The sequence below is a fragment of the Lycorma delicatula genome, chromosome 6 (genome assembly GCF_047948215.1).
Source record: "Lycorma delicatula isolate Av1 chromosome 6, ASM4794821v1, whole genome shotgun sequence".
NCBI classification, from domain to species: Eukaryota; Metazoa; Arthropoda; class Insecta; order Hemiptera; family Fulgoridae; genus Lycorma; species Lycorma delicatula.
In genome coordinates this window covers 18,562,876-18,586,217 of record NC_134460.1, presented here as the reverse complement: position 1 = coordinate 18,586,217, position 23,342 = coordinate 18,562,876, and the positions used below count along the sequence as shown (strand labels likewise).

Sequence of the window (23,342 nt, the reverse complement as noted above, 5' to 3'; positions counted from 1 at the left end):
TTATATGACTTTATGAGTGAAGGAGCTAAGGACTGGTTTGAATCTGTTACAAATATTGAGAGACTAGTGCGATTGTTAATAATCTAATTTTTAATAATAAGTTATTATTATTATTTTTAATAATCAATTTTCTTGTGTATAATAATATTACATTTTATACTTTCAACATTTTTCTGAATAATTATTATTTCACCTCAAAAATGTAAAACATGGTGTTCACCTTAAAAAGGGTAATTATCAACAAAATATAATTATTTTGTTGATATTTTTTCTGATACTTTTTGCTGTTTTACCTACATAATTATATTGTTTATTTTGTACCTTACAACTGTATTAAATATATAATTTACTTTATCAAGATTAAATTTATTACAAGCTTTAAAAACTTAAAATTCATTTTCTTGAAAGGCCATTTTGATTTATACCCCTTTTTAGTGTTACATTCTCAATTATTGGTTTTTATTACAGACATTTTTATCATTACATCACAGCGTTTGTAACACTATTATAAAACATCGACCTTTTATGATCCGAAGCATATACACAAGTATATATACTTACAACTTATATCTGAAATCTTCAAAAAAATATAAAATACAATTTCATAAATTATTATAGTTGATTAAAGTAATAAAAATGATGGCCCTATTAAAGAAAACTCTTTCTCAAATGAATTGTATGGATCCAAAAAGAATTCACATAAATGTAGTAATACTTTTCTACTTTAGTTTAAACTGCGAAAAAGTTTGATTGATAGAACTTAATATAAATTTTTTCTTTTTTCTTTTGAGAGAAAATAAAATTTGCACATTTTTTAAGTACTAAAAATGTTTTACCATACTTAAAAATAGAATCTAAATGTATAATTAATAAATTTGATAGTAAAAAAATTGTTTACTAATTCTTTTTCGTTTCTATTTGTAATAATAGGAAATAATAGCAATAATGGGCTTTACTATTGAAAAAGAGCTAAAATTGTTTAGCTCATATTTGTTAGCATATAAACTTACCATATTTTTTAATTCTTTGAAACGTCACTAAATAAAAACTTTGTTTTTCTTTAAAGTATATAAAAAGTGTTGTTTTTCTGTTTTTCAAAAATATTTTCTAATTTCATGATTAAAAAAATTATTTTTCTTTCTTTCCACCTAAAATAATGTTTAAAAACAATATTATTACTGGATACTATTAAAAATATATATATATTTTTATGATTATAAATAAATAAAATTTTTTTTAAATATATGAAATTAAGTTAAAAAATGTTTTTGACAGAAAAATATCTCCATTGAAGAGATCTAATAAGGATTATTTCAAATCATTAAAATACACACAATTAAAATTTTTAGATAAACAGTTATTTTGTTTAACACTATTTCTGTTACATTTTGATCGCTTCAGTCACATTTTACTGGTGACAAACTACATCTGATCGACTAACATTAACTTTGTTAATTTTATAAATTCCTTACAAATTTTGATAGATGTCTTGCAAGATCCAACGAAAGATAAAATTTCATTACTCATGGTAACACTACCAATACTAGACTACTACACTGGTAGTTCACAATTTCTTTTTTGATTACATATTTAATCAATTTAATGATTACAAACTTTATTCCATTTCTTTTTTTTTAAATCTAAAACTGAATGAATGTTTTACTTACTTTATTATTCTTGACATAGTAAGAAAACCTCAGAAGGAAAGACTGAACGTTTTCTGTTCATCATTTATAATATTGTTATGGATTCTTTATCTCATTGTTACCTCTTTGTTATGGATTCTAGAAAATATAGAACCAAGAAATAAGAGCAAGGTTATTTCCTGATGACCGTTATTTTGTAGAAAAAATGTAAAATCTAAAATCATACTGTTTTGTGGGAGAATTTGAAAGTGGAATGGTGAAAATAAACACAGTGAAAAGTAAAATGTTGACAGTGACAAAAAATGATTGAAACTAGAAGAGGAAGTTTTTAAATGTATGGAAAAGCAGTAGAAATTGTTAAGTTGGGAATTAAAAACAGAGTGCATCCATATTACAGGAGGATTAAGTGTGGGAAGTGTAATATAGATAAAGAAGTACCATGAAATGCAAATCATATATTTATTTTGTCTAATATATATATATTAAACATATTATTTACATTGAGTTATTATGTCCCTATCAAGCTATTCACCGTATGCTTCAGTGAACAGGGCAAATAGACTAGAAGAAGTCAAGAAGAAAACCAACAATGAGATGGTTTGATTTTGTAATCTGCAACCTGATCCAACAAAAACTGAAAAAGGTAAATGAATTGATTGATTTGATTATTCTTATAGTTATTTACTTGTTCTTGCTTGCTTAAACTGCTGCTTAGTAGCTATATTAAATTTTCATTATCTAAAAATATTACTAATATTCTATTTACAGAAATTGTGGCAACATTATTTCACTGTTTGTTTGATAAAAAAATTACATCTTATTTGATTTACAACAAAAAAATGATCCAGAATTTTTTTTTATCAATTACCATTTATTTTTATTTTAATAACATCTAAATTATTTTATACTATGTACTAAATCAGACTATTCTGTACAAAATTGCCTCGTAAATCTCAGTGTAGTTAAAAAGTTTACTGTGACTTAAAAAAAAAAGTTACATGTAAAAATTGTTACTTTCTTTCAGAACAATCACAACTCTATTTACCAAAAATATATAGCAGCAAAAGAGTTTAGATTTGGTAATTATTTCATTACACTAATTTAGTTTTTGGTCTACATTTCTTTGATCTATTTAATCTTTTATATATCCAAATATTAACACATTCACTGATATTGACATTCTTGCATACCATTTTTAATTATATTCTCTTATATATCAAGCGATATAACATTGCTGCTCATCTCAGTGTCATTATTCTAGGTTATACAGTAGTAAAGAGATTTACTTTTTATCTTCTCTTAATATTAATTTTTACAAATTTACTTTTAAGTTTATTTAAAGATTTAAATAAACTTTAGATTTATTTAATCTATTAGATTAAATAAACACAAAAGATTTTGTGTTTATTTATTGATGTACAAAAATTATTGATGTACAATCAATAAATCAAGCACAAAATTATTGATGTACAGTACTTATTTTTAATAATCTTGTATAGTTTTTACAATTAATATAATAACAACTTTAATATGAGATTTAAAATTAGGGTGAAGAAAGTAAAAACAAATCAACAATTTTTTATTTATTAAAATAGTAAGAATTTAATTTTATGATATCTTTAAAAGATAAAGAAAACTTCTGGAAATTTCTTATTATTTTAAAGTTACTTCCTGTAATATTTGTACAAAACCAAAACCATACAACTTTCACCACAAAAGTGCATTAAAATATCACAGTGAATGTGCTAATTAAATCAATAAAATTATTTTTCATTAATAAGCAAAGTTAATTTAAAAATATTCTATTCTTATTTTAATTATGTTTTTATTCTTATGTTATGTGAAAAAATACTCTTTCAACTAATATATCAGTAACTATAATGTGATATGAACATTAAAATAAACTAAAATTTAGAAATTATATAACTTGATTTTTAAATTATAATTCAAATAAGTACATAGTAAAAATACTTCTACTCAAACATTAAATAAATTTAGAATAATTGATAAAATTATAAAATAAAACAATAATAAATACATGGAATGATGAAAAACAATAAAATTACAAATAATAATTTTTACATTTTATTATGTTCTAAAAATAATATCATTAAATTACAATGACAGTTCAACAAAAACATATTAATAATGAACATGAAATAGTGAATTCTGTATTTAGCACTGCAATGAGAAAGGTTAGAAAAACCCAATTTTTCTGACTTCCATGTAAATCCACAAATTTCTTCACATGTACTAAATAACAGGTCCCTTAAATGTATTTAAAATTATATAAATGCTAGTGTGTTCTTTAAAAGTTCATAAATGCACATAAATACAAGTTTCGATGAATAAATAGTACTAAAAGTTGAAAGCAAGGTTGGGTAAAATTATGCATGTGTTTGTAGATCATTTCTTACACCAAAATTTTTTATCACTGTACATTCAAAGTTAATGATTTCAATGGATCCGATACTGCTGCATTGATTCATATAAAAAAATAATACATCTAAAATAACTTTTTTTAACTATGGTTAAATACGAATCAAGTTTTAAATTTTTGAATAATTGTGACTACACATACCAAACAATATCTACAAAAAACCTTCAATCTTCACTCCTTACTTCTGAAGAATCTTTATAAAACTTTCTCAGTTTTTAACATTTAGAAATCAAGGGTGTAGGGTTAAAATAAACAAAACTGAGTAAAATGACAACTAAAAAAAAGAATTTAAAGAAAATAATATTTTATTTAAAAAATTTGTAGAGCACGATTAAAAACAACAGAAAAACATGGGAGAAAATGTTAATCCTCATAGTACTTTGAATAGTGTGTTATATACTAAGCCACATGTAGCAGAACTTAATTTTTTACATGACTGCACCTATCTTGTAAGGCTAAAATTCTCTCAGTACATAGATTATTTTATTGTTAGTGATACACAACACCAAATTTTTAATACTGCAATCTATACAAAAGACAATAAGTTTGCTTCTGGTAAGTCTTCAGTTTAATAAAGTACTGGTATATATTTCTTCAAACCGACAAACATTATAATGACACTTCCCTTGGTATAAAATTTTTTTAAAACCTCATTTGTATACCTATTATTCCAGGAAATAACCCGATAGACTCAGAATGTTGTTAAAAAAATAAACAAAATCTTGGTTCATATTATTAATAAAATTATTTCTAGAGAATTATAGTTGAAAATATACAAATTTTAACTTAAAAATAAAACACTTTATATCAATTTAATATTAAAATTCTTAAAAAAAATTTAATTATAAATAAGAATTCCATAAAAGATTTACTTTTAGAACATGTAACAAATGAAAAGTAAAATTCTGTATCATTTCAACAGACAAAAAAACAAATAAATAATCACAGATTTTAAAAAACTTTCTATGTGTAACTTATAAAATAATTCTAAGTTCATCAATAATTATTACGGATTAAGAACTAGAAATTTTACATCAAATAGATGAATTCACCTTACACTAAAATAAATCACAGTTTTGCTTCCCTAATTTACAGGAAGGCACACATTTACTTGTTGAATGATCTCTACCATTGATAATCAAATGTTTATTTTTCAAGTTAAAGCTATATAGAATCATGAGCCAGTCTTTAATTCTCCACAACCTGAATTATTAATAACTGTTATATAATGTTAAAAGAATGTATAGAACACAGAATTAGAAAGAAAAAAGAGAAAATAACAAAAACTATTTAAAAATTAAGCATTTTAACTGATTTATAAAAAATATCACTGAGTAAAATTATTAAAAAAAAAAAAAAATTTAATAAAATAACATTTAAAAATCATTGTGCCGTCCTTTTTCTCATTTCTGCTAATTCCCGAGCATTTCTACGCACAAGCATTTCAAGTCCTCTTATACGACGCATAACAACTTCACAAAGTTCATGGCACGCTAATGGTTCTTCACTTAATGAAAGTTCTTTCAATTGCTGCCCTAAGTCTGCTTGATGTTCAAGCAATGACGTCATCTATAAAAGAAAATATCATCTGTAAGTTGTTACAAAACAGTAAATAAACAATATTGGAGACATATGAATCATTAAATCATTAGAGACATTATGATGAATGTTATGCTATGCTAGGAAGGGCAGAATGTAACATTTGAATCAATTTTGATATTCCCAACAGAAATATAAAAAATTTGGTGAAAACGTTAAAGAAAAAACATACAAATTACCTGAGTAACAATTGTAGCAAGTTTATCTCCATCTGAAGTCGTATCAAGAAGATCAGCTAATTTTTGAACTTCTATACCAAGGCATGTTTTTAATTCCATATGCATATCATCACTAGTTAGTTGTGAATGGTACGCCCCTAAAGCATGCCTTACAATTCTACACTGAAGCGCAGATCTCTAAAAATAAATAAATAGATTAATCATCTATGATTATATTTATAAACTCTTTATATAAAGTGAAGCCTCTAAAAATATGTTCAAATAAAATAAAACGTAATAGTTGAAAAACAGACAGAAATCTGATGTTATGTAAGCTAAGTTCTTAAAAATTCCCATTAAAATCATTATGTAACATAAGTGATATTAAATCATTTACATAACTTCAGATAAAATAAAATAATTCTATTAACAAACAAAATTTAGTATTCCAGAAATAAAGGAGATAAACATTGTTAATGGAAGTTTAATCTGAAGAAAATCAAATTAATTAATTTCTTTACAAATAATAGACAATTAAAAAAAAAAATATTATGAATAAGTAAGTTTCTCCCAATATAGAAAAATGTAATGCTGAATGTAAAAATACAAATATTTTAATTACAGATACTGTTATAGTATCAGACTAATAGGTCAGACACTGAGGTATTAATGTCAGAGCTATCTGCCCACAAAATGGTAGAAAATTATAACACTGGAATGTGTCAAGCACAACTGATCTCTGTGGAAGAAGGTTTTGCCTTTCATATGCAAAGGTATGGGATAAAATCAGATTTGGCCTCTTTTAACATTCTACAACAAATCGTCTCTCGTCTAACATAAAAAAGTGGCTGTAGTTGGGAAATAAGATTGCAGTTGTAATAAGTAAAATAATTACATTAAAAAAATTAAAAACATGATTCAGAAAATATTTAAAATTCTTTAAAAAATTAAATACATACCTCATTGGGAGTTAGAGCAAGAAACTGTGCTTCTGTTCCACAATCCATATGAATATTGATATGCTAAAAATAAAAATTAATTAATGTAATACACTTAAGAATGAACACAATTTAAAGTTTTAAAAATCTCCAGATATTAATCGCACAACTCACAAATAATTTTCTTTAATTCTTTTCAGTTAAAACAAATTACTGCTAAGTGAAAAAAATAATCTAACCCTTTAAATACAAGGCATACATGAATATGACAGATGAAGCAGCAATACATTTATCGGAGAATCTATTATGAAGGTGAATCAAATTTAAACGGTAATTTTGCTATTTTATGCAGAAAGCAGTTCTGAGCTGGATGGCAATGTGCTAGAGATTGGGACTCGCTTGGTTAGTTTCTCTGTTTCTCTGGCAAAAGTGAGTAGAGATAGTGCAGGAGACTATAGAAAAATGATCAAGGTATGAATTATGTATTTTATTAATCAATAAATTAATTTAAAAAAAATTAGGTATATTTGATTCACCCTCGTGCATATTAGAACACTTCTAATATTTTTCACTTTATTATTTTACCTAACATTTTCAAAATTAAATTTTTACATTAAATCTGTTTAGGGCTAAATTTTAACATTTGAACTGGGAAATATAATGTAACTGAGCAACATGACATTATCATACAGTTAGTTAACACATCTCTTTCTTTAATGTTTTAACTTCTTCCATTCTATTGTTAAACGGTTTTGTTTTCATTTAAACAAACAAACTATAGATTTCATTGTAGAATTACATTTCTATACTTTTACCAAATTATATGCTAGTATTTTTATAGAATTTTACATTATTTATTTATTTTTTTAATTAAGTTACTCATGAGTAAAGATTGATTTCATTATTTCTCTATTGATAAAACATTCTTAAATAAGTAAAAGTCTAATTTAAGGCTAATGAAGAAATTAATTAAATTAAGTTAATAACACAAGGTGTAAGCTGTATTATCTGAAAACTTCCAAAAGAGTAAGATGAATGCATCCTTTTCTAATATCAGTGGCCGAATCCTTAGTGACATCCTTAATAGTTTACCTGATGTATTACTTTGTATAGATTGTACAAACTGAAATGGCATGGATCTACCCAAACAAGTACGCAGGTTTAAAGTAAAGAAGTCATTATTCATAACAACACGAATAAAGGGAAATTATTGATGATGTATAGATTAGATCATCATGCAGTTGTGAATGTCCTTGCAAGGTGAGGGGTAAAGAGCCAAGTACATTAATATGCCAGTTTAACTTGTACAAGGAATACCTGCCTGCCGTATAATTGTAATATGTCTACTGATTTTAGATTTCCTGTTATGTCAATTTACAGATTTGTTAATTCCAAATTTTGAAAAATAGATGTTCCAAATCAGAGTATTAGTATACCGATAACTGACTATTTAATAACTAAACTTTCAGTTCTAAAAAAAATTATTAATAACATTAATAAAAGGAAAAATCCTACATAACTAAAGAAGCTTTATGTCCTTAATAAATTATCAATAAATATTAATACCAAACAGTTTTATCAGTTGTTCTGTTAGATCAATGACAATAATTTCAGACCTTTGCTCCATGATTTGGATAGTAGTAGTCTAAAAAAATAATGTTCTTAAATAGTTAATAAAAACCATCAAATTATAAAAAAGCTCCGTACAGATAAATCTACATAAAAGTAATGATCAGTCTCATTAATATAGGGCATTGAAAAAAATTAAAAAATCAAACAATTATAAAAAAATAATTCCAACTCATTAAAATTGCCACAGAGTGCTAAACAATGTATTACGGTTCAGAAAATATTAAACCCCATATTAAAACATACTTTGGAACATTAGGTTCATGAATGGGATGGAGTATTAGTCCATGCATGATAAATGCAGTAAAAATTCAGAACATATTTGGGTAGGGTAATTAAGGGCATCCTTAAGGGTAGGGTAATTAAGGACAAGTAAATTCCTCATAAACCATCCCGCTTCCTTTTATTTGATCACTTCATTATTCCTTCTTCGGCTGTAAATTTGACCTTGCTAGATCCTCCATACTAAGGATGCAAGGATCTTGTAAGAGCCAGTGCTGCATCTTGGTGTTATCTGATAAAGAGTTGGCTGTGGACCAAGTTACAGAATCTTCTTCCAGTGTGGTATCCGCATAAGTCTAATGGCTGATGTGTCTATTAGATAAAGCTAGTCCTAATCATCCTAAAATAGTGGGAACTTAAAGCAAAATGTCAGTGATCATGAGACAGTAACTGTGGTGTATACAAAATACTTAATTACATTCTCTGTAATTTCATAACATGATAACATGAATATATTTCAAAAATATAAATTCAAAATTCAGGTTTCAGTTTCTTTATAAAAAATCTAAAAATTAAATACTTGGCTTTGTTTGGAAATTATAATCCAAAAATAAAAAAAAATCCAAATTTTTTATTACATTTGATACTAGCAACAGAATAACATACACTTAGCAATGGGGTGTTGAATTAGTCTACGTATGCATTTCATTGACATAGATGCATCAGATCAACTCCAACAATCTTACTTTAATGGTAGGAAATTATTAATTTCCAGCCATACACACAATGAAACAGGAATGAGAGAAACAACAAAATTTAAAAGAATTTTCTCAAGGAAGAGCAGTAACAAGGGCTTAAAAAATAAAAAGAGCCTTTATGACTTGAGCTTAACATATTTTTTTTTAATATACTACTTTGCTAATGTATGGTTAGATATTATAATCAAATAATAAAGACAACCAGACATGAAACACGATTCATGAAAATGAAAAACAAATAATCTAGAACCTTAGTAATCTAAAGGAAAGGGCGAAAGAAATGGTCTGGCGAAAAAACATCTTTATTTATTAACACCTTAATGAGAGTTTGAGTGGGAGGGGATTTTTTAATGTTTTGGAGGAGATAGTACCAACAGAATAAAAGAATCAGACAGGACACCACATGTGGTAAGTGTGAAACACACTTCAGATCAGATATGATTAAATACCTTTAAACTGAAACCTGGCTGCGAGTCATTTTGTCCTTGTACATAGTAAGAACTTTTCAGCATCCCCTCATAAGGAGTATTTAATAACCACTTACAATTTTAAATGCATATTTTATTGTACAAGTATTCTCTTGGGTCAATGAGCAACAACGTATTAACAATATAAAACTGACAAGCGCTAACAATAGGTAACACTTCAGCACTACCACATCTAAGCACAAACAATAGAAATGTATAACTGTATAAATTTACAAAGCCATGCAAAGACATTAGATTTAATATCAATAAATTTAAGGTTTTGGATATTCTTCAATTATGTAAAACACATTTTTTCTTAAATTTCATTCAATTAATATTTGTTATTAGTACATACCATGAAATAATGGCAATCTATTACAAAGGGAAAAATATATCTGTAAGATGATATATTTCTAACAAGCACTAGTAGTACATTTTATAAAAACAATTAAGAACAAAAGTGTCTGTTTGCAAGCAAGGAAATGACTCGGGCAATAGATGTGTTATGTGTACGTGTAATCTGTACAATATGGTGATTCCACAAATATGATGATTTTCACTGGAACATTTTATAGTGAGTTGTTACTGTGAAGTAGGGATAAAATGTTAAATGATAAATCAAAATTTAATAATAAACTAGTTTCAAATTATTTAACAGGGATTAATTCTAAGCCGGTAACAACAGTTAGTGCCACTTAAAAATGTAAAAACAATTTAAACATACAATTTAAAATTTATAAAATTATATTTTATTTTTAGTAAGTAACTGTGTTACTTCAGGCTTCTTCTTAACCAGCTTGTTATTAATAAATACTCTTTTTATTTATAAATAAAATAAATAAAAAATGTGTAAACCAGTCTTTAGAGAGGTATGTGTTGATTAAAATTAACGGAGTCAACACAGGAAAACCTGGGAAACGGAATAGGCAAAGAATTGGAAAACCAAATGTGAAATATTAAAACTTAAGATTATACTTACACTTAGCTGTTTAATTAACAAACAAAGATCCTGATAATGTTTTTTAATCCTTTCCTGTAATTAAAAATATATTTAAATAAATAACAATTCTTGGAACAAAGTATTCATGGTATAGCTAGTTTTAATAAAATGACTAAAAACAGAATTTTCAAAAATAATAATATAAAATCAACACAACATAGTAAAAGTCATATAAATTAATCACACATCATAAAATGTTTTTACGTAGAACATATAAAAATGTTTTTACGTTTTTATATAGAATATGAATAAATTTTTATTTAACATGTTGTCTACTCAGTTGGAACTAATAATCATTAACAAAAATCACCTTTGAACACAACAAAATAGAATACCTTTAATATAAACTATCAATGTGTTATGTGTAACAATGGTAAAGTGCATTACCTAATACAGTATTTTATAACTGACAAATCCATGAATTTGAGAAACTTTTTATACAAATTAGTAAGTTTATATAAAGTTTATTACTTTGATGTGTTCTTAGGTTATATTTGTTATAAGTGCTAAATCAATTATAACATATGTTTCCATAAACTCAGAAATTTCTCAGGAAGTACCAAAAGGTTTCAAAATAAAATGATGGGGATAAGTAAAAATTAACAAAACTCTATCCCACATTAATTAAATTTACGCACATCACTGAAGTTAAACAAAATTAAGTGCAACTCTTACTGATCACTGCACATAGTTATTGTAGAAATTCAATTTAGGACGTACAGCATTAAACTTCTGTTTAACTTATTTAAAAATGGACTGTGTATTAGATGGACGCTGAAAGAAGTAAAATAAGATATTAACAATTTAACTGTCATAACATTCCACCATTACCATATTAATAATTTTTGGGGTTTTTAGTTATGTTTTATTTTAAATAAATATTTTTGATGAACATGAGGTTATGAAATAGTTGAAAAAAATTGGGACATTCATAATAAAAAAATAGCAAAACTTTTTTTTTTTAAATTGTTTATTTCTAATATAGTTTTAATATAAAAGCGATTTATTTGTCTGATATAATAATTAAAAAAAAAACAACAAAAAACAAGACATTAGTACATCATAACACTTTTTTTCACAAATAACAATCTTGGATATACTTTAAAAATTACAATTTAATTAAGAAATGAGATATAAGAAATTACAGATAAAAATGTCAGATCCTAGATAAGAATCAAAATAATAAGCAGCTGACCCAAAAGCCAGCATAGCATGCTAACCATTACACCAACTGGCTAGCTTGTTACTACTTATATTATTTTAATCATGACTTCTTATATTATTTTATGTGCTACTCTTTATATGTATGAATGTACTTCATTACTTTAAAGATAAACTAATAACCTTTATGGTCAATGCAAAGGATTTTATTTAAAACAGTTTCTTGTCAATGCAAAGAATTTACTCCTTTTTCAATAATTCCAGAATTACAATTACATACACACAGAGACTAAGCATATGACCGGAATCTAAAAATTTTATTGCAATGAAGTATAAAAAATTACTATAGTATCATGCCACTGAGAGATAAAATTGTCTCACAGCAGTACTAGAAAATAAGTGAAACAAAAATTAAAATTATCTCATGGCAGTGAAACTGTTAAAAGCACATGATCAAAGGAAGTTCAGAAAGGCTAATAATAATATTTAACAAGCTACTTCCTTAATTAATTTATATAAAAAAAAAAAAAAAAAAAAAAAAACAATTTTCATTTCTCAAAAAATTAGATTAAATTACCTTATCATAATCAGAATTTGATTCCGATGTAGTAGACAGTTGAGCAGTTGATTTACAGCTAGCTTCTAACGGTTCTATAATTCTTTCAATTGATTCAATAACTTTATCTAATGATTCAATTATTTCAACAGGAGGTATAGACTGTAGATCATCAGTGACATTACTTTTAATACTTCCTCTTTTAGAAGAACAAGGACTTCCACATGACCATTTTCTTTGATCTGTAATATTATTACTACTATCATTATCATTATTATTATTATTGTTACAAGATGAAATTTTATTATTTGCCTTAGATTCGTTGTCGCTTTCTATATCTTCAGATTGGATTAAATCACCATCATCATGCTGTACAACATTCGGTGATTCAAGATCATCAATACCTCGCGAAGATCTACCTGAAGAAGGAAGACCACTGTCACCAATCGAAACAGTCCACTGTTTATCATTGTCTTCAGAGGTTTCAAAAGATGATGCAGCAGATAGTTTTGTATCGTTACTTTTATCAACTAATAATGTACTAATTACATTTGCAAATAAATGTTTACTTCCGCTATTTGTTTTTGAATTTTCATTATCAATCTTAAAAACTGGACTATCAATTGGAACACAATCAGCTTCTTCAATTGAAGGAGATTTATCAGTTTCTTCAATTGAAGGAAATGATATCTTTGCTTCTTTACTAGGTGGTTCATTTGATGGTTTATTAAGACCTGCAGTACCAGTACTGCTTGTCCATCTGCAACAATTTAATAGAAAAAAATAAATTGATGTTAAATATTTTATTATACATGGTAAATATTTTATTGTAACATACTTACATAAACCTCAAAAAAAGGGAAAATAAAAATGATTATGCTTGTTTAAGATAATAAACTGCCCCTTGTGTAACCTGACAGTTTTAAAATATACAGAAATCTCAAGATGTGACAAGGATCTCAAGGTGTGACATCCGATAAGTAAGAAGACAATCTACAATAAGTAAAAAAAAAAACTAGATAATCATTCCAAATTAATATTACAGTAAAAATTATTTAATAACAAAAATAAATTATAAATCACCTTATCATACAAAATGTGAAAAAAATAAATTAGTCAGAGAAAAGGGCATGAGAAGCAGAAATGAGTAATCTAGAAGAAAATTAAGCAAGTAAACAAGATTACCGACATGAAAATTTTATTAAAAGTAATGATCCCACATTACTACTTAAAAAAAAAAAAAAAATATGTAACTGATACATACGAGGTGCTACCCAAAAATTCAGGGAATTTGAATTTCAGCAAACCAGCAAACCATTGCTGGTACGACCTGCTGCCACTAGATGTGGCTAACAGTAATCTTTGTAAATCAGTGTTCCAACAGCTGTGACGGTGAGAGGCTGCATTGTTGACTTTTGTGCGGTTGTGTAACATTGTGTTTTACTGCTTCGGCGAAGTTCTAAATGGCAGATTTTAAAGAGCAAAGAACCTGCATCAAATTTTGCTTCATGCTTAAAAAATCTGGTGCAGAAACCCATCGTATGCTTGTGGAAGCATTTGGTGACAATGCTATGAGTAAAACTTTTTTGTGGTACAAACGATTTAAAGTTGGACGAACGACAGTCGATGACGATGAGCGTTCAGGAAGACCATCAACAAGCGCAACACCGGAAAACATAGCGAAAGTACGAGAGACTATTGTTGCAGATCGTAGACAAACAATCCATGATGTTTGTGCAGTCGTACAAATGTCATATGGGTCTGTGCAACGCATCTTGTCAGACAATTTGAACATGAGACGTATTGCTGCAAAATTCATACCGGGACTGTTGAACAGCGACCAGAAACAAAATCGCGTAGCTGTCTGAAGTGAATTGAAAAATTCAGCAAGAGATGACCCTAACTTCATCTCCAACATCATAATCGGTGATGAGACATGGGGGTACGGGTATGACCCTGAAACTAAGCAGCAATAGTCGCAGTGTAAGTCGCTAAGTTCACCGCGGCCAAAAAAAGCATGCCAAGTTCGCAGCAACGTGAAGTCCATGATGACATCAAAGGCATTATCCATAAGGAATTTGTTCCTCTTGGTCAAACTGTCAAAGGGATGTTCTATTGTGAAGGTTTGAAGCGGTTACGTGAAAGCATTACGCGCAAACGTTCAGATCTGTGGGGTAACAACAGCTGGGTTCTGTACCATGACAATGCGCCCGCGCACACATCGCTAGTCATTTGGAATTTCTTGGCTTCCAAAAAGACGGTAGTGATTCCCCACCCACCCTATTCGCCTGACCTTGCCTCGTGCGATTTTTTCTCTTTCCGAAAATAAAATTTCAATTGAAAGGCCGTCGTTTTAAGACATTCAGGAAGAAACGCAGAACGTGCTTTGAACACTTACACCTGCAGACTTCCAAGGATGCTTGGAATCATGGGAAAAACGCTGGGATCAGTGTACCAATGCCCAAGGGGATTAATTTGAAGGAGACAGTGGAAATTATAAGTTATGGTAAGCTATTTTATTTTTATGGTAAAATTCCCCGAACTTTTGGATAGCACCTCGTACATGCACAATTAACAGTGTTAATTTTCAGCAGAAAGTAAACTAATAATAGAAACCAGACTAAGCAATGTTAGAAGAAGCTAAAGTTGCCCATAATCAGAATAGAACAGTAATGAACCTCTGAGAGTAAGACAAGAGAAAGAGACTGGTTATGATCACACATCTATAAGACATTTAGGAATTGGATTTACATCTCTCTAACTACACAACACACGAACAGAGCAACAAACAAAACTGAAGGATTACGATGAGTAGACTTTATGGCATTATTAATATATATAAAGTCATTACTGTAGAATTATTTCTGCTGCTCTGAAGAATTAGTGATTTATAAATCTAAATTTTAGATAGCTGTGATCATTAGTAACAAATACCAAATACCAATGATGCCATAAAACTGCACCCAGCATTGTTAATCTTTGCTGATTTATGTTAACAAGATCCTAAATGCAACTTAGGTCATTAGTATTTTTTACTCGCTTCAGACTCTATTACCAGAAATTTTCCTTGTATTGTGTCAAGCTTTCAGGTCATAAAAAATGACATTTGAGATCTTACCCGACACTATATTTTTCTAAATGTGCATTACTTTTACACATTTATATTTTAGACTAACAATTAGGTGGTGGCAATCTTTTCAGCAGTCATGTCATCTTGACTAAAATATACAAAAGCTCATTCTAGATCATAATACTAAAATATACATAAAAACACGCTCTTCATTTTTGGTCCTCATTTTTTTTCAAATAAATTTTTGATTATTGTAAATATACTTATATAAGAATAACAATAATCAGGATAACATAGTTACCACAATATACATAGTTACTACGATCCAGGATAGCTGTTAAAAAGGTAAGATATTTATAAAATCTACAAAATGCAAACTAAATGAAACTAATCATTAATAATGACTACTTTTGTTTTCTAATTATATTTAAAAATGAAAAATAAATAATTTGGAAAAAATTGCTTAAAAGAAAAATACATAATAGAACCATTTAATGATACCATCAAACAGTTGCCAGACAATAGTAACTAAAAAAATTAATCCACAAAAGTAGTATAAGGGACTTAACAGCTAATTAAAAGTTCAGATCATCTCTTTCAAGATATATGAATAAAATACCACAGTTTCATTTTTTATATGAAAATGAAACTAACCGGTCACTGTCAGTAAGACTAGATGGGGGTGACTCAATAAGATCACCATCCCTGCTGAATGTGAATGACTGTTGGCCAATTATAAGACGTCTCCTTGCTAGCTCGGGTGATTTGTCTCCTTGACTGTCCAACCACTTCCGATTGTCTGGTGTCAATACACTTCCCGGAACACACCTATAAAAAGAGAGTTATCATTAATAAGTCACAAAAATATAAACAGATCGATTGTTGAACCTTTAATAAATACTTATTCACTAAATCTAAAAAAAATTACAATGTATGAGGTGTGTGGCTATTAGATAATGAGACTAATGCTGCTTCAGAAGAACTGCACATACGCCAATTTTGTATGACTGACAGCTGTGTACCGTGAAGCCTTCTCTTTCGATTGTTACTGTTCCAGTTTCTGTAGACATATTAGTCTGGCCATGGCCTTCGTTTGGATAATATATGTTTTTTGTTTTGCCAAAAAAATGATAAGCATTTCATTAAAGCAAAGAATTGTCATAAAATTTCATATGAAACTTGAAAAAACCGCTACTGAAACTTATCTTTTATTTTAAAAAAAAGTAGATAGCAATGAATGTGTTTATCACGTGCACGGGTTTTTGAGTGGTTTAAGTGTTTCCATGACGGCCGAAAAGGCACTGAAGATGATGTTCGCCCAGGTTGTCCTTCCATGTCAAAAACACATAAAAATATTGAAAAAAAATGGTAATTTGATCCGAACTGACCTTCGGTTAACTACTCATGCGGCTGCTGAAACTGTAGGAATCGACAAAGAATACGCAAAGCAAATTTTACATAACAATTTTAACATGCAAAACATCTGCGCAAAAATGGTGCCTAAAATTCTCACAATCGAACAAAAAGAAGCTCGTGGAAAATGTTTGTTCTGACACTTTGAATCCCACTGAAAATGACCCAAACTTCTTGGAAAGAGTGATAACATGTGATGAATCTTGGATTTTCACTTATAATCCAAAAACAATGTGTCAATCCATGCATTGGAAGGCCTCAACGTCATTTACAGCTAAAAGAGCTCGAATAAGCAAATCAAAATTCAATGCGATGATTGTTTTTTTTTTTATATTCATGGAATTGTATACCTTCACTAGGCTCCTGAAGGTCAAGCTATTAATCAACATTACTACCTTGAGGTTCTTGCTCAACTCTGTGAAAAAATAAGAAAAAACTACCTGAATTGTGGAAGAACAAGTCATGCGTTCTTCATCAGGACAATACAATGGCTCATATTGCATTGTCTGTCAAGACGTTTCTAGCCAAGTATAACATCCCAGTGTTAGACCATCCACCTTATTCACCTGACCGGCATCATGTGACTTCTTCTGTTCCCCAAGGTCAAATCTACATTAAAAGGAACAAGATTTCAGACTGTTGAAGCTGAGAAAGAAAAGGCGGCACACATCATGACAGAGCTTACCGAAGAAGACTTCCTGCACTGTTTTGAACATTGGAAAATTCACATGGAACGTTGTTGGGATAGAGAAAGGGTGTATATATTGAAGGGGATAATAACTAAATACATATAAATTTAAAATAAAATATTTTATAGCATTAGTCTTGTTATTTAATAGCCACACCTCATACTTCACAAAACCAAGAAAAAAGTTAAAAATTATGGTACAAAAAATTTAAAACGTAATTATATAAAGAGAAATTATGGTAAAGGCCAAGTTATTTATACATGCACGTTCATACATGTTATTTTTAGATGCAACATAACAGTCAATGTATTACCATTTTCAAAAGTTGGCAAAATAAACTTACTTAAATAAAGGAAACATTACTTTTTACTTACTTAAAGGAACATAAATAATGAAAAGTCAATAGAATAAAAAATTGAAATGGAGAAGCTGTAAATTTATTGACAAATATACGTAATGTAATTCAAAATGCAACTGTCAAAAAATCAACATCAGCTTACTTCTATTGCTAAAAGGTCTGAAGAACATCTCTTATGTTATGATAAATTAGTTGTTACTTTATTAAATTTATAATAAAGATTAATACACCTGCAATTAGTGTATCTGTTGTGGATAACCTAACTGAACTGATTAATAAAATAAATATTCCTGTGCAGTATGAGGTTCAAGCAGCAAGTTGTCTCTAAATGGTAAAAACAAATCTGCTGCTGAAATCCAGAAAAAAAGTTTTTGATGTTGATGTGCCAAATATTATGTGAAAGTCTGAAAATGGTGACATTTGTTTCAAAAAGGTAGGACAAATATTCACAATGAATCTAGAGTTATTAATCTGTGATCACAAATTTGTTGGAAAAAATTCACAAAAACTGATTATTTATAGTTTCACAATTATCAAATTTCCAAACGTCTTGTACTGAAGTATTTACAAAATTTTAGTGGAAAAATCTGAGTAACAAAATGCTGTGCATTAGGTAGATAGCAAGAATGTTGACAGATGGACAGACATTAGGAAAAGAAAAACACCTTGGTGCAGCTCTAATATTTATGTAGTTCATTAAAATGACAAAGAAAAACAACCCCTTAATCACACTGTGACTGGAAGTAAGACTTGGATATCGCACAATAATTTTGAAGGAAAGAAAACAGCTGATACAGTGGCAGGATTCATTACCTCAGAGATCTGAGTTTAAACAAAACATTCAGGCACAAAGCTTAAGTCACTATTTTTTGAAGCAACACAGAAATATTGCTTTTATGAAAGTTCATGAAAGTATTGCTAATGCCAAAGTCATAGGAAGCTGGGATGCAGTCAAAGAAGTGATGGAATTTTATTTCAGCACAACACTCACAAATCGCAAAAAACAAAAACAGTTAAGAATTAAAGCACTACGCTGGGAAATCTTCCAACATTCACCATACACTTTTGATCTTGCACCTTTTGAAGGAAACAAAAAAAACAACCTATGGTTATTAATGTTTTCTCCATTTTAACAAAGGCCAGCAACACAGAAGTTTGAAAATGATGCAGTGAAACGTGAAGTAAATAATTGGATAATTTGTTTAAACTACTTGACGAGAAATTTTTAAATTAAATAATAATAAATCTAACAAAAGAAAATGAAAAATGAGATGAAATATTCCATAAAAATGTAAAACAAGGAAATTCAAGTGAAAAGTAAAATAGAAGTTTAGCATAAAGGGTTAAAAGTGCGGCAAACTTAGTATTGATCCAACTAATATGTCACCATAAAACTCTTCTCTTGTATATCAAAGTTTAATTTTTACATAACCAAAGATTTTGAAATTTCAGATAATCAACATGCTCTATAAAATGTTTATCTTAAATTTTTAATATTTTGTTGTTACGCTTTAATTTAATTGTAAAGGCAAAACTTTAGTTTCCAAATGTTTTCATTACTCATCTTTTACTTTGCAATCTCTGACAGGCTACATATTATATTTACAATATTATTATATAACCAAGAAATTAACTTTGAAATAATATATAATGCAACTAACTTATAATTATGTCCACAGTTAGTAAACAAAACCTGCTACTATGAAGAAATCAGAAAAAATACTTATGTTAATAGAAACTGCAGCATATTAAAAAGATGCAAGCAAATATAATTTAAAAAAGTTTTCAAATTGAAAACTCACAGAAAACCATTGTGGAATCCTAGAAAAACATGAAAACACCAAACTGAAGACACTAAGAGCAAGATAGTAGACAGACAGTGGAAAGGGAAAAATGAAGAACAAAATAAATAGAAAGCTATGATTTTTATATAAAACAATCTATTTGACTGTCATGTGAATAAAAAAGAAAAAGAAGATTAATAAATAAAGTATTAATTGATTTTAGTAGAAAATACCTGATTTTTGTAAGTACATTGTGTGCCACTCGGGAGAATTTGTTACCGTCAGTGGAGTGGTGTTCGGAGTGATGACGTGGTGGAGAAGCGACCGAGCTCTCTCGTTCGTGTTCTCGTAGTTTCTCCATGATCTTGGCCACTATCACTGATGGTATCGTATGGGATGGTCCTAAAAATGATATGTTAATAGAAATTATTAATTTTTAGCAACAAACATTTATAAAATGTTGAAATATTAATTACTGCACAACCAAGATATACAAAGTCTGTATATAAACTAATGAGACAGGTTCAGAAAAACTTTTTACTTGCAATCCAATTATACATGGACTCTTAACACCTTTGAAACAGTTCCCCTGGGAAGCCCTACAATGCTTCAAATGGTTTTCCCACTCTTCATAGCAGTGTTGGATCTCAGAATCCAGAATATCCTTTAGAGGTTGATTACATTTTTTTTAAATGTTTTTTACTGTTTCAAAATGGTGTCCTTTGAGGTGTTTTTTAAAGTCAGGAACAGGAAAACGTTGCAGGGGCTCAAGTCAGGTGAATAAAGTGGTTGAGGAACGACAGGCATGTTTTTCTTTGCCAAAATCTCATTAATGGAGAATACAGTGTGACAAGCTGCATTGTCATGATGCAGGATCCAGTTGTCTTTGATGGCTGGTCTTACACAGGCAACTCTTTTCCACAGTCTTTCAAAAATTTCTTTGTAAACATACTGATTTACAGTCTGTCCTGTAGGTAAAAACTCCTTATGGGCAATGCCATTATTATCGAAGAAACAAATCAGCATGGTTTTGATTTTTGATTTCTTCAATTTTGCTTTTTTGGGGCATGGTGAGTTTGAAGTGTGCCACCCCTTGCTCTAGTGTTTTGTTTCGAATTATACTCAAATATCCAAGATTTTTCACCAGTAATAATATTTTTAGAAATTCAAGAAGTTTTAAGTATATAAAATATTAATTGAAATTACCAGTTTACTAGAAGATCACCCTAGTCACCCTAGAAGATCACGGCACACTTCCACCCTGTTATTTTTCTGTTCAACAGTGAGGTTTTTTGGGACCAATTTTGCACAAACTTTATTCATGTCCAATTCGTTTGTCAAAATTGGATGGTTCAAATTCAATTATTCTGTATTCATTCTGACAGTTAATCGCCAGTCATACCGTATTAAGTCTCTGATTCGCTCAACATTGTTGTCAAATTTTGATGTTAACCATCTTATGATCCACCGTCAGTGTGGATCGTCCACAACTGATTCCCAGCCATCTGAAAATGCTTTAAACCACCTAAAAACTTGAGCTTGTGACAGAGCGTCATCTCCATATGCCCTTTTCAATTTAGAAAAAGTTTCAGTAGCATTCTCACCAAGTTTAACACAAAACTCGATTGCACAACGTTGCTCATAATTAATATCACTCATTTTTATAACGCACAACAAAAACTCGTTTCAGAAAAGGTTTATTTATGTTTCATGTGGCAACAATATACTAAAAATATTAATAACTAATATAAATCAGCTATTCATATAACCATATGTTTACTAGTAACTTTACAGTGTTGTCACTCTGGCTGCCAAAAAAACTAGTCTCACTACTTTATTTACAGACTTTGTATTACAATAATCAATTTATATAAACATGTACATGCACACAAACATTAGAGGTTTTGTTTAATAATCAATAAATCAAGTGTGAAGTTTTAATTAAATAAAAGTGTTTTTGAATTATTTTAGAAACCTATAATTATATTATTTTCAGTAACATCAATATTATAATAAATGAACCATCAAATATAGCAAATTGGACTGGATTCAGTGACCGAGATGAATTTTTTTATCCTTAGATCACCTTTAGTCTTTATTTTTAACAACTTCTATATACATTATTAATATAGCACCAACATCTGACTTTTCCTGACTCCTATGACTCATCATTTTATGTATGAATTACAATTCATTAATAAAGCAATAGTTTACTAACCTTTTTAATTTAATACTATTTTTATTTATAAATAATATTTTATCATACTTTTATTACAGTTTCAAAATAATTTCTACATTCATTATTCTACACACAATAAAAATGAATGATCTAGCACATTAGATATCTTTAAATTTCCATTTCTGTATCCACTAAATTTGGAAAAATCAACTAGTTTTACTAATGTATATATATGTATATATATATATATACACTAGCACATTTATATACCAACCAAATAAAAGCATAATAAAAATATTTCAATAATAACAATATTATTAATAAATGTAATCCAGGTGAAATATTCAAAACGAAAAGTGTTGACAGTGATAGCATAAACGTTGGTAAAAAAAATTTATCATTTCAAAAGTTTTAAGTACATAAAATATTAATTGAAATTACCAGTTGGCTAAATGACTTTCCATTTCCATCTGTAAGCTACTCAATCTGTAACCAGTCAATGATCAGATACAAAAGTAATTGGATGTATTACTGCATTATAGGGATCTAGGTATTAAAATATAACTCTCAATCAGTTCAGTAATTACTTTACTTTTATACCATTTGACTATACTGAAGTTGTTAGAAGTAAATATGAATTAAAATGCTAGCTTTCATAGCAGAGTGGTAACTGTTCTTATTCTGTTTTTATTAAACACAAACTTCTTTTTTTTTTGGGATTATAACAGAAATATTTTTTTATAAATATACTTAATTCAATATCTTTCTTTTTAAATATGCAGTTATAAGAAAGGTTATAACTAGGCTCAGAATATAATAACAAATTCTAAAAAATGTTAATTACAGAAAAAATAGTATTGGTTTTAAAATAATCTAACGTGAACAAAAAAGTAATTAAAATAAAGATTTTAATATAGTCAGGAATTCCGATGAAGTTGTTTAAACAAATAAGTATACAAAATTAAAATCTACTTATTTATAATTTTTCTGAAAGATGGAAATAAAAATTACTATAAACAGTACATGCTTTAAACAAACCAAACAAAATTTTTTAAATATTACTCTTGTCCCCTTCAAGACATCCAAAACGAAGAGTGACTGAAAACATTTAAAAAATTTGGTTCATTTAAAAAAAAAATAATTTATAGGTAAAAATTACTTAAAACTTCTCATAAGAGTGCTGGTTTTCAGTTTTTGGAATTAGACACTATAAACTTGACAATTTTAATTTAATTATTTTTTAAGTTAAATCACTGATTATGACAATAATATATG

The 23,342-nt window shown here is 28.3% G+C and overlaps 1 protein-coding gene across 2 annotated transcripts in view; it reads right to left on the bottom strand.

The window, feature by feature from the left end:
* Positions 1-3,673: 3,673 nt before the first annotated feature.
* olf186-M (Ki-ras-induced actin-interacting protein-IP3R-interacting domain olf186-M) overlaps positions 3,674-23,342 on the bottom strand; it is a 115,434-nt gene continuing 95,765 nt past the window's right edge. For both annotated transcript variants that reach the window (XM_075369321.1, XM_075369322.1), the window contains exons 8-14: positions 20,122-20,290; positions 16,299-16,472; positions 12,596-13,334; positions 10,837-10,890; positions 6,803-6,865; positions 5,865-6,041; positions 3,674-5,655 (exon numbers count right to left, since the gene is read on the bottom strand). In XM_075369321.1, coding sequence (XP_075225436.1) covers positions 5,470-5,655; positions 5,865-6,041; positions 6,803-6,865; positions 10,837-10,890; positions 12,596-13,334; positions 16,299-16,472; positions 20,122-20,290 — 1,562 coding nt within the window. In that variant the 3' untranslated portion in view covers positions 3,674-5,469. The remainder of the gene's footprint in view (positions 5,656-5,864; positions 6,042-6,802; positions 6,866-10,836; positions 10,891-12,595; positions 13,335-16,298; positions 16,473-20,121; positions 20,291-23,342) is intronic.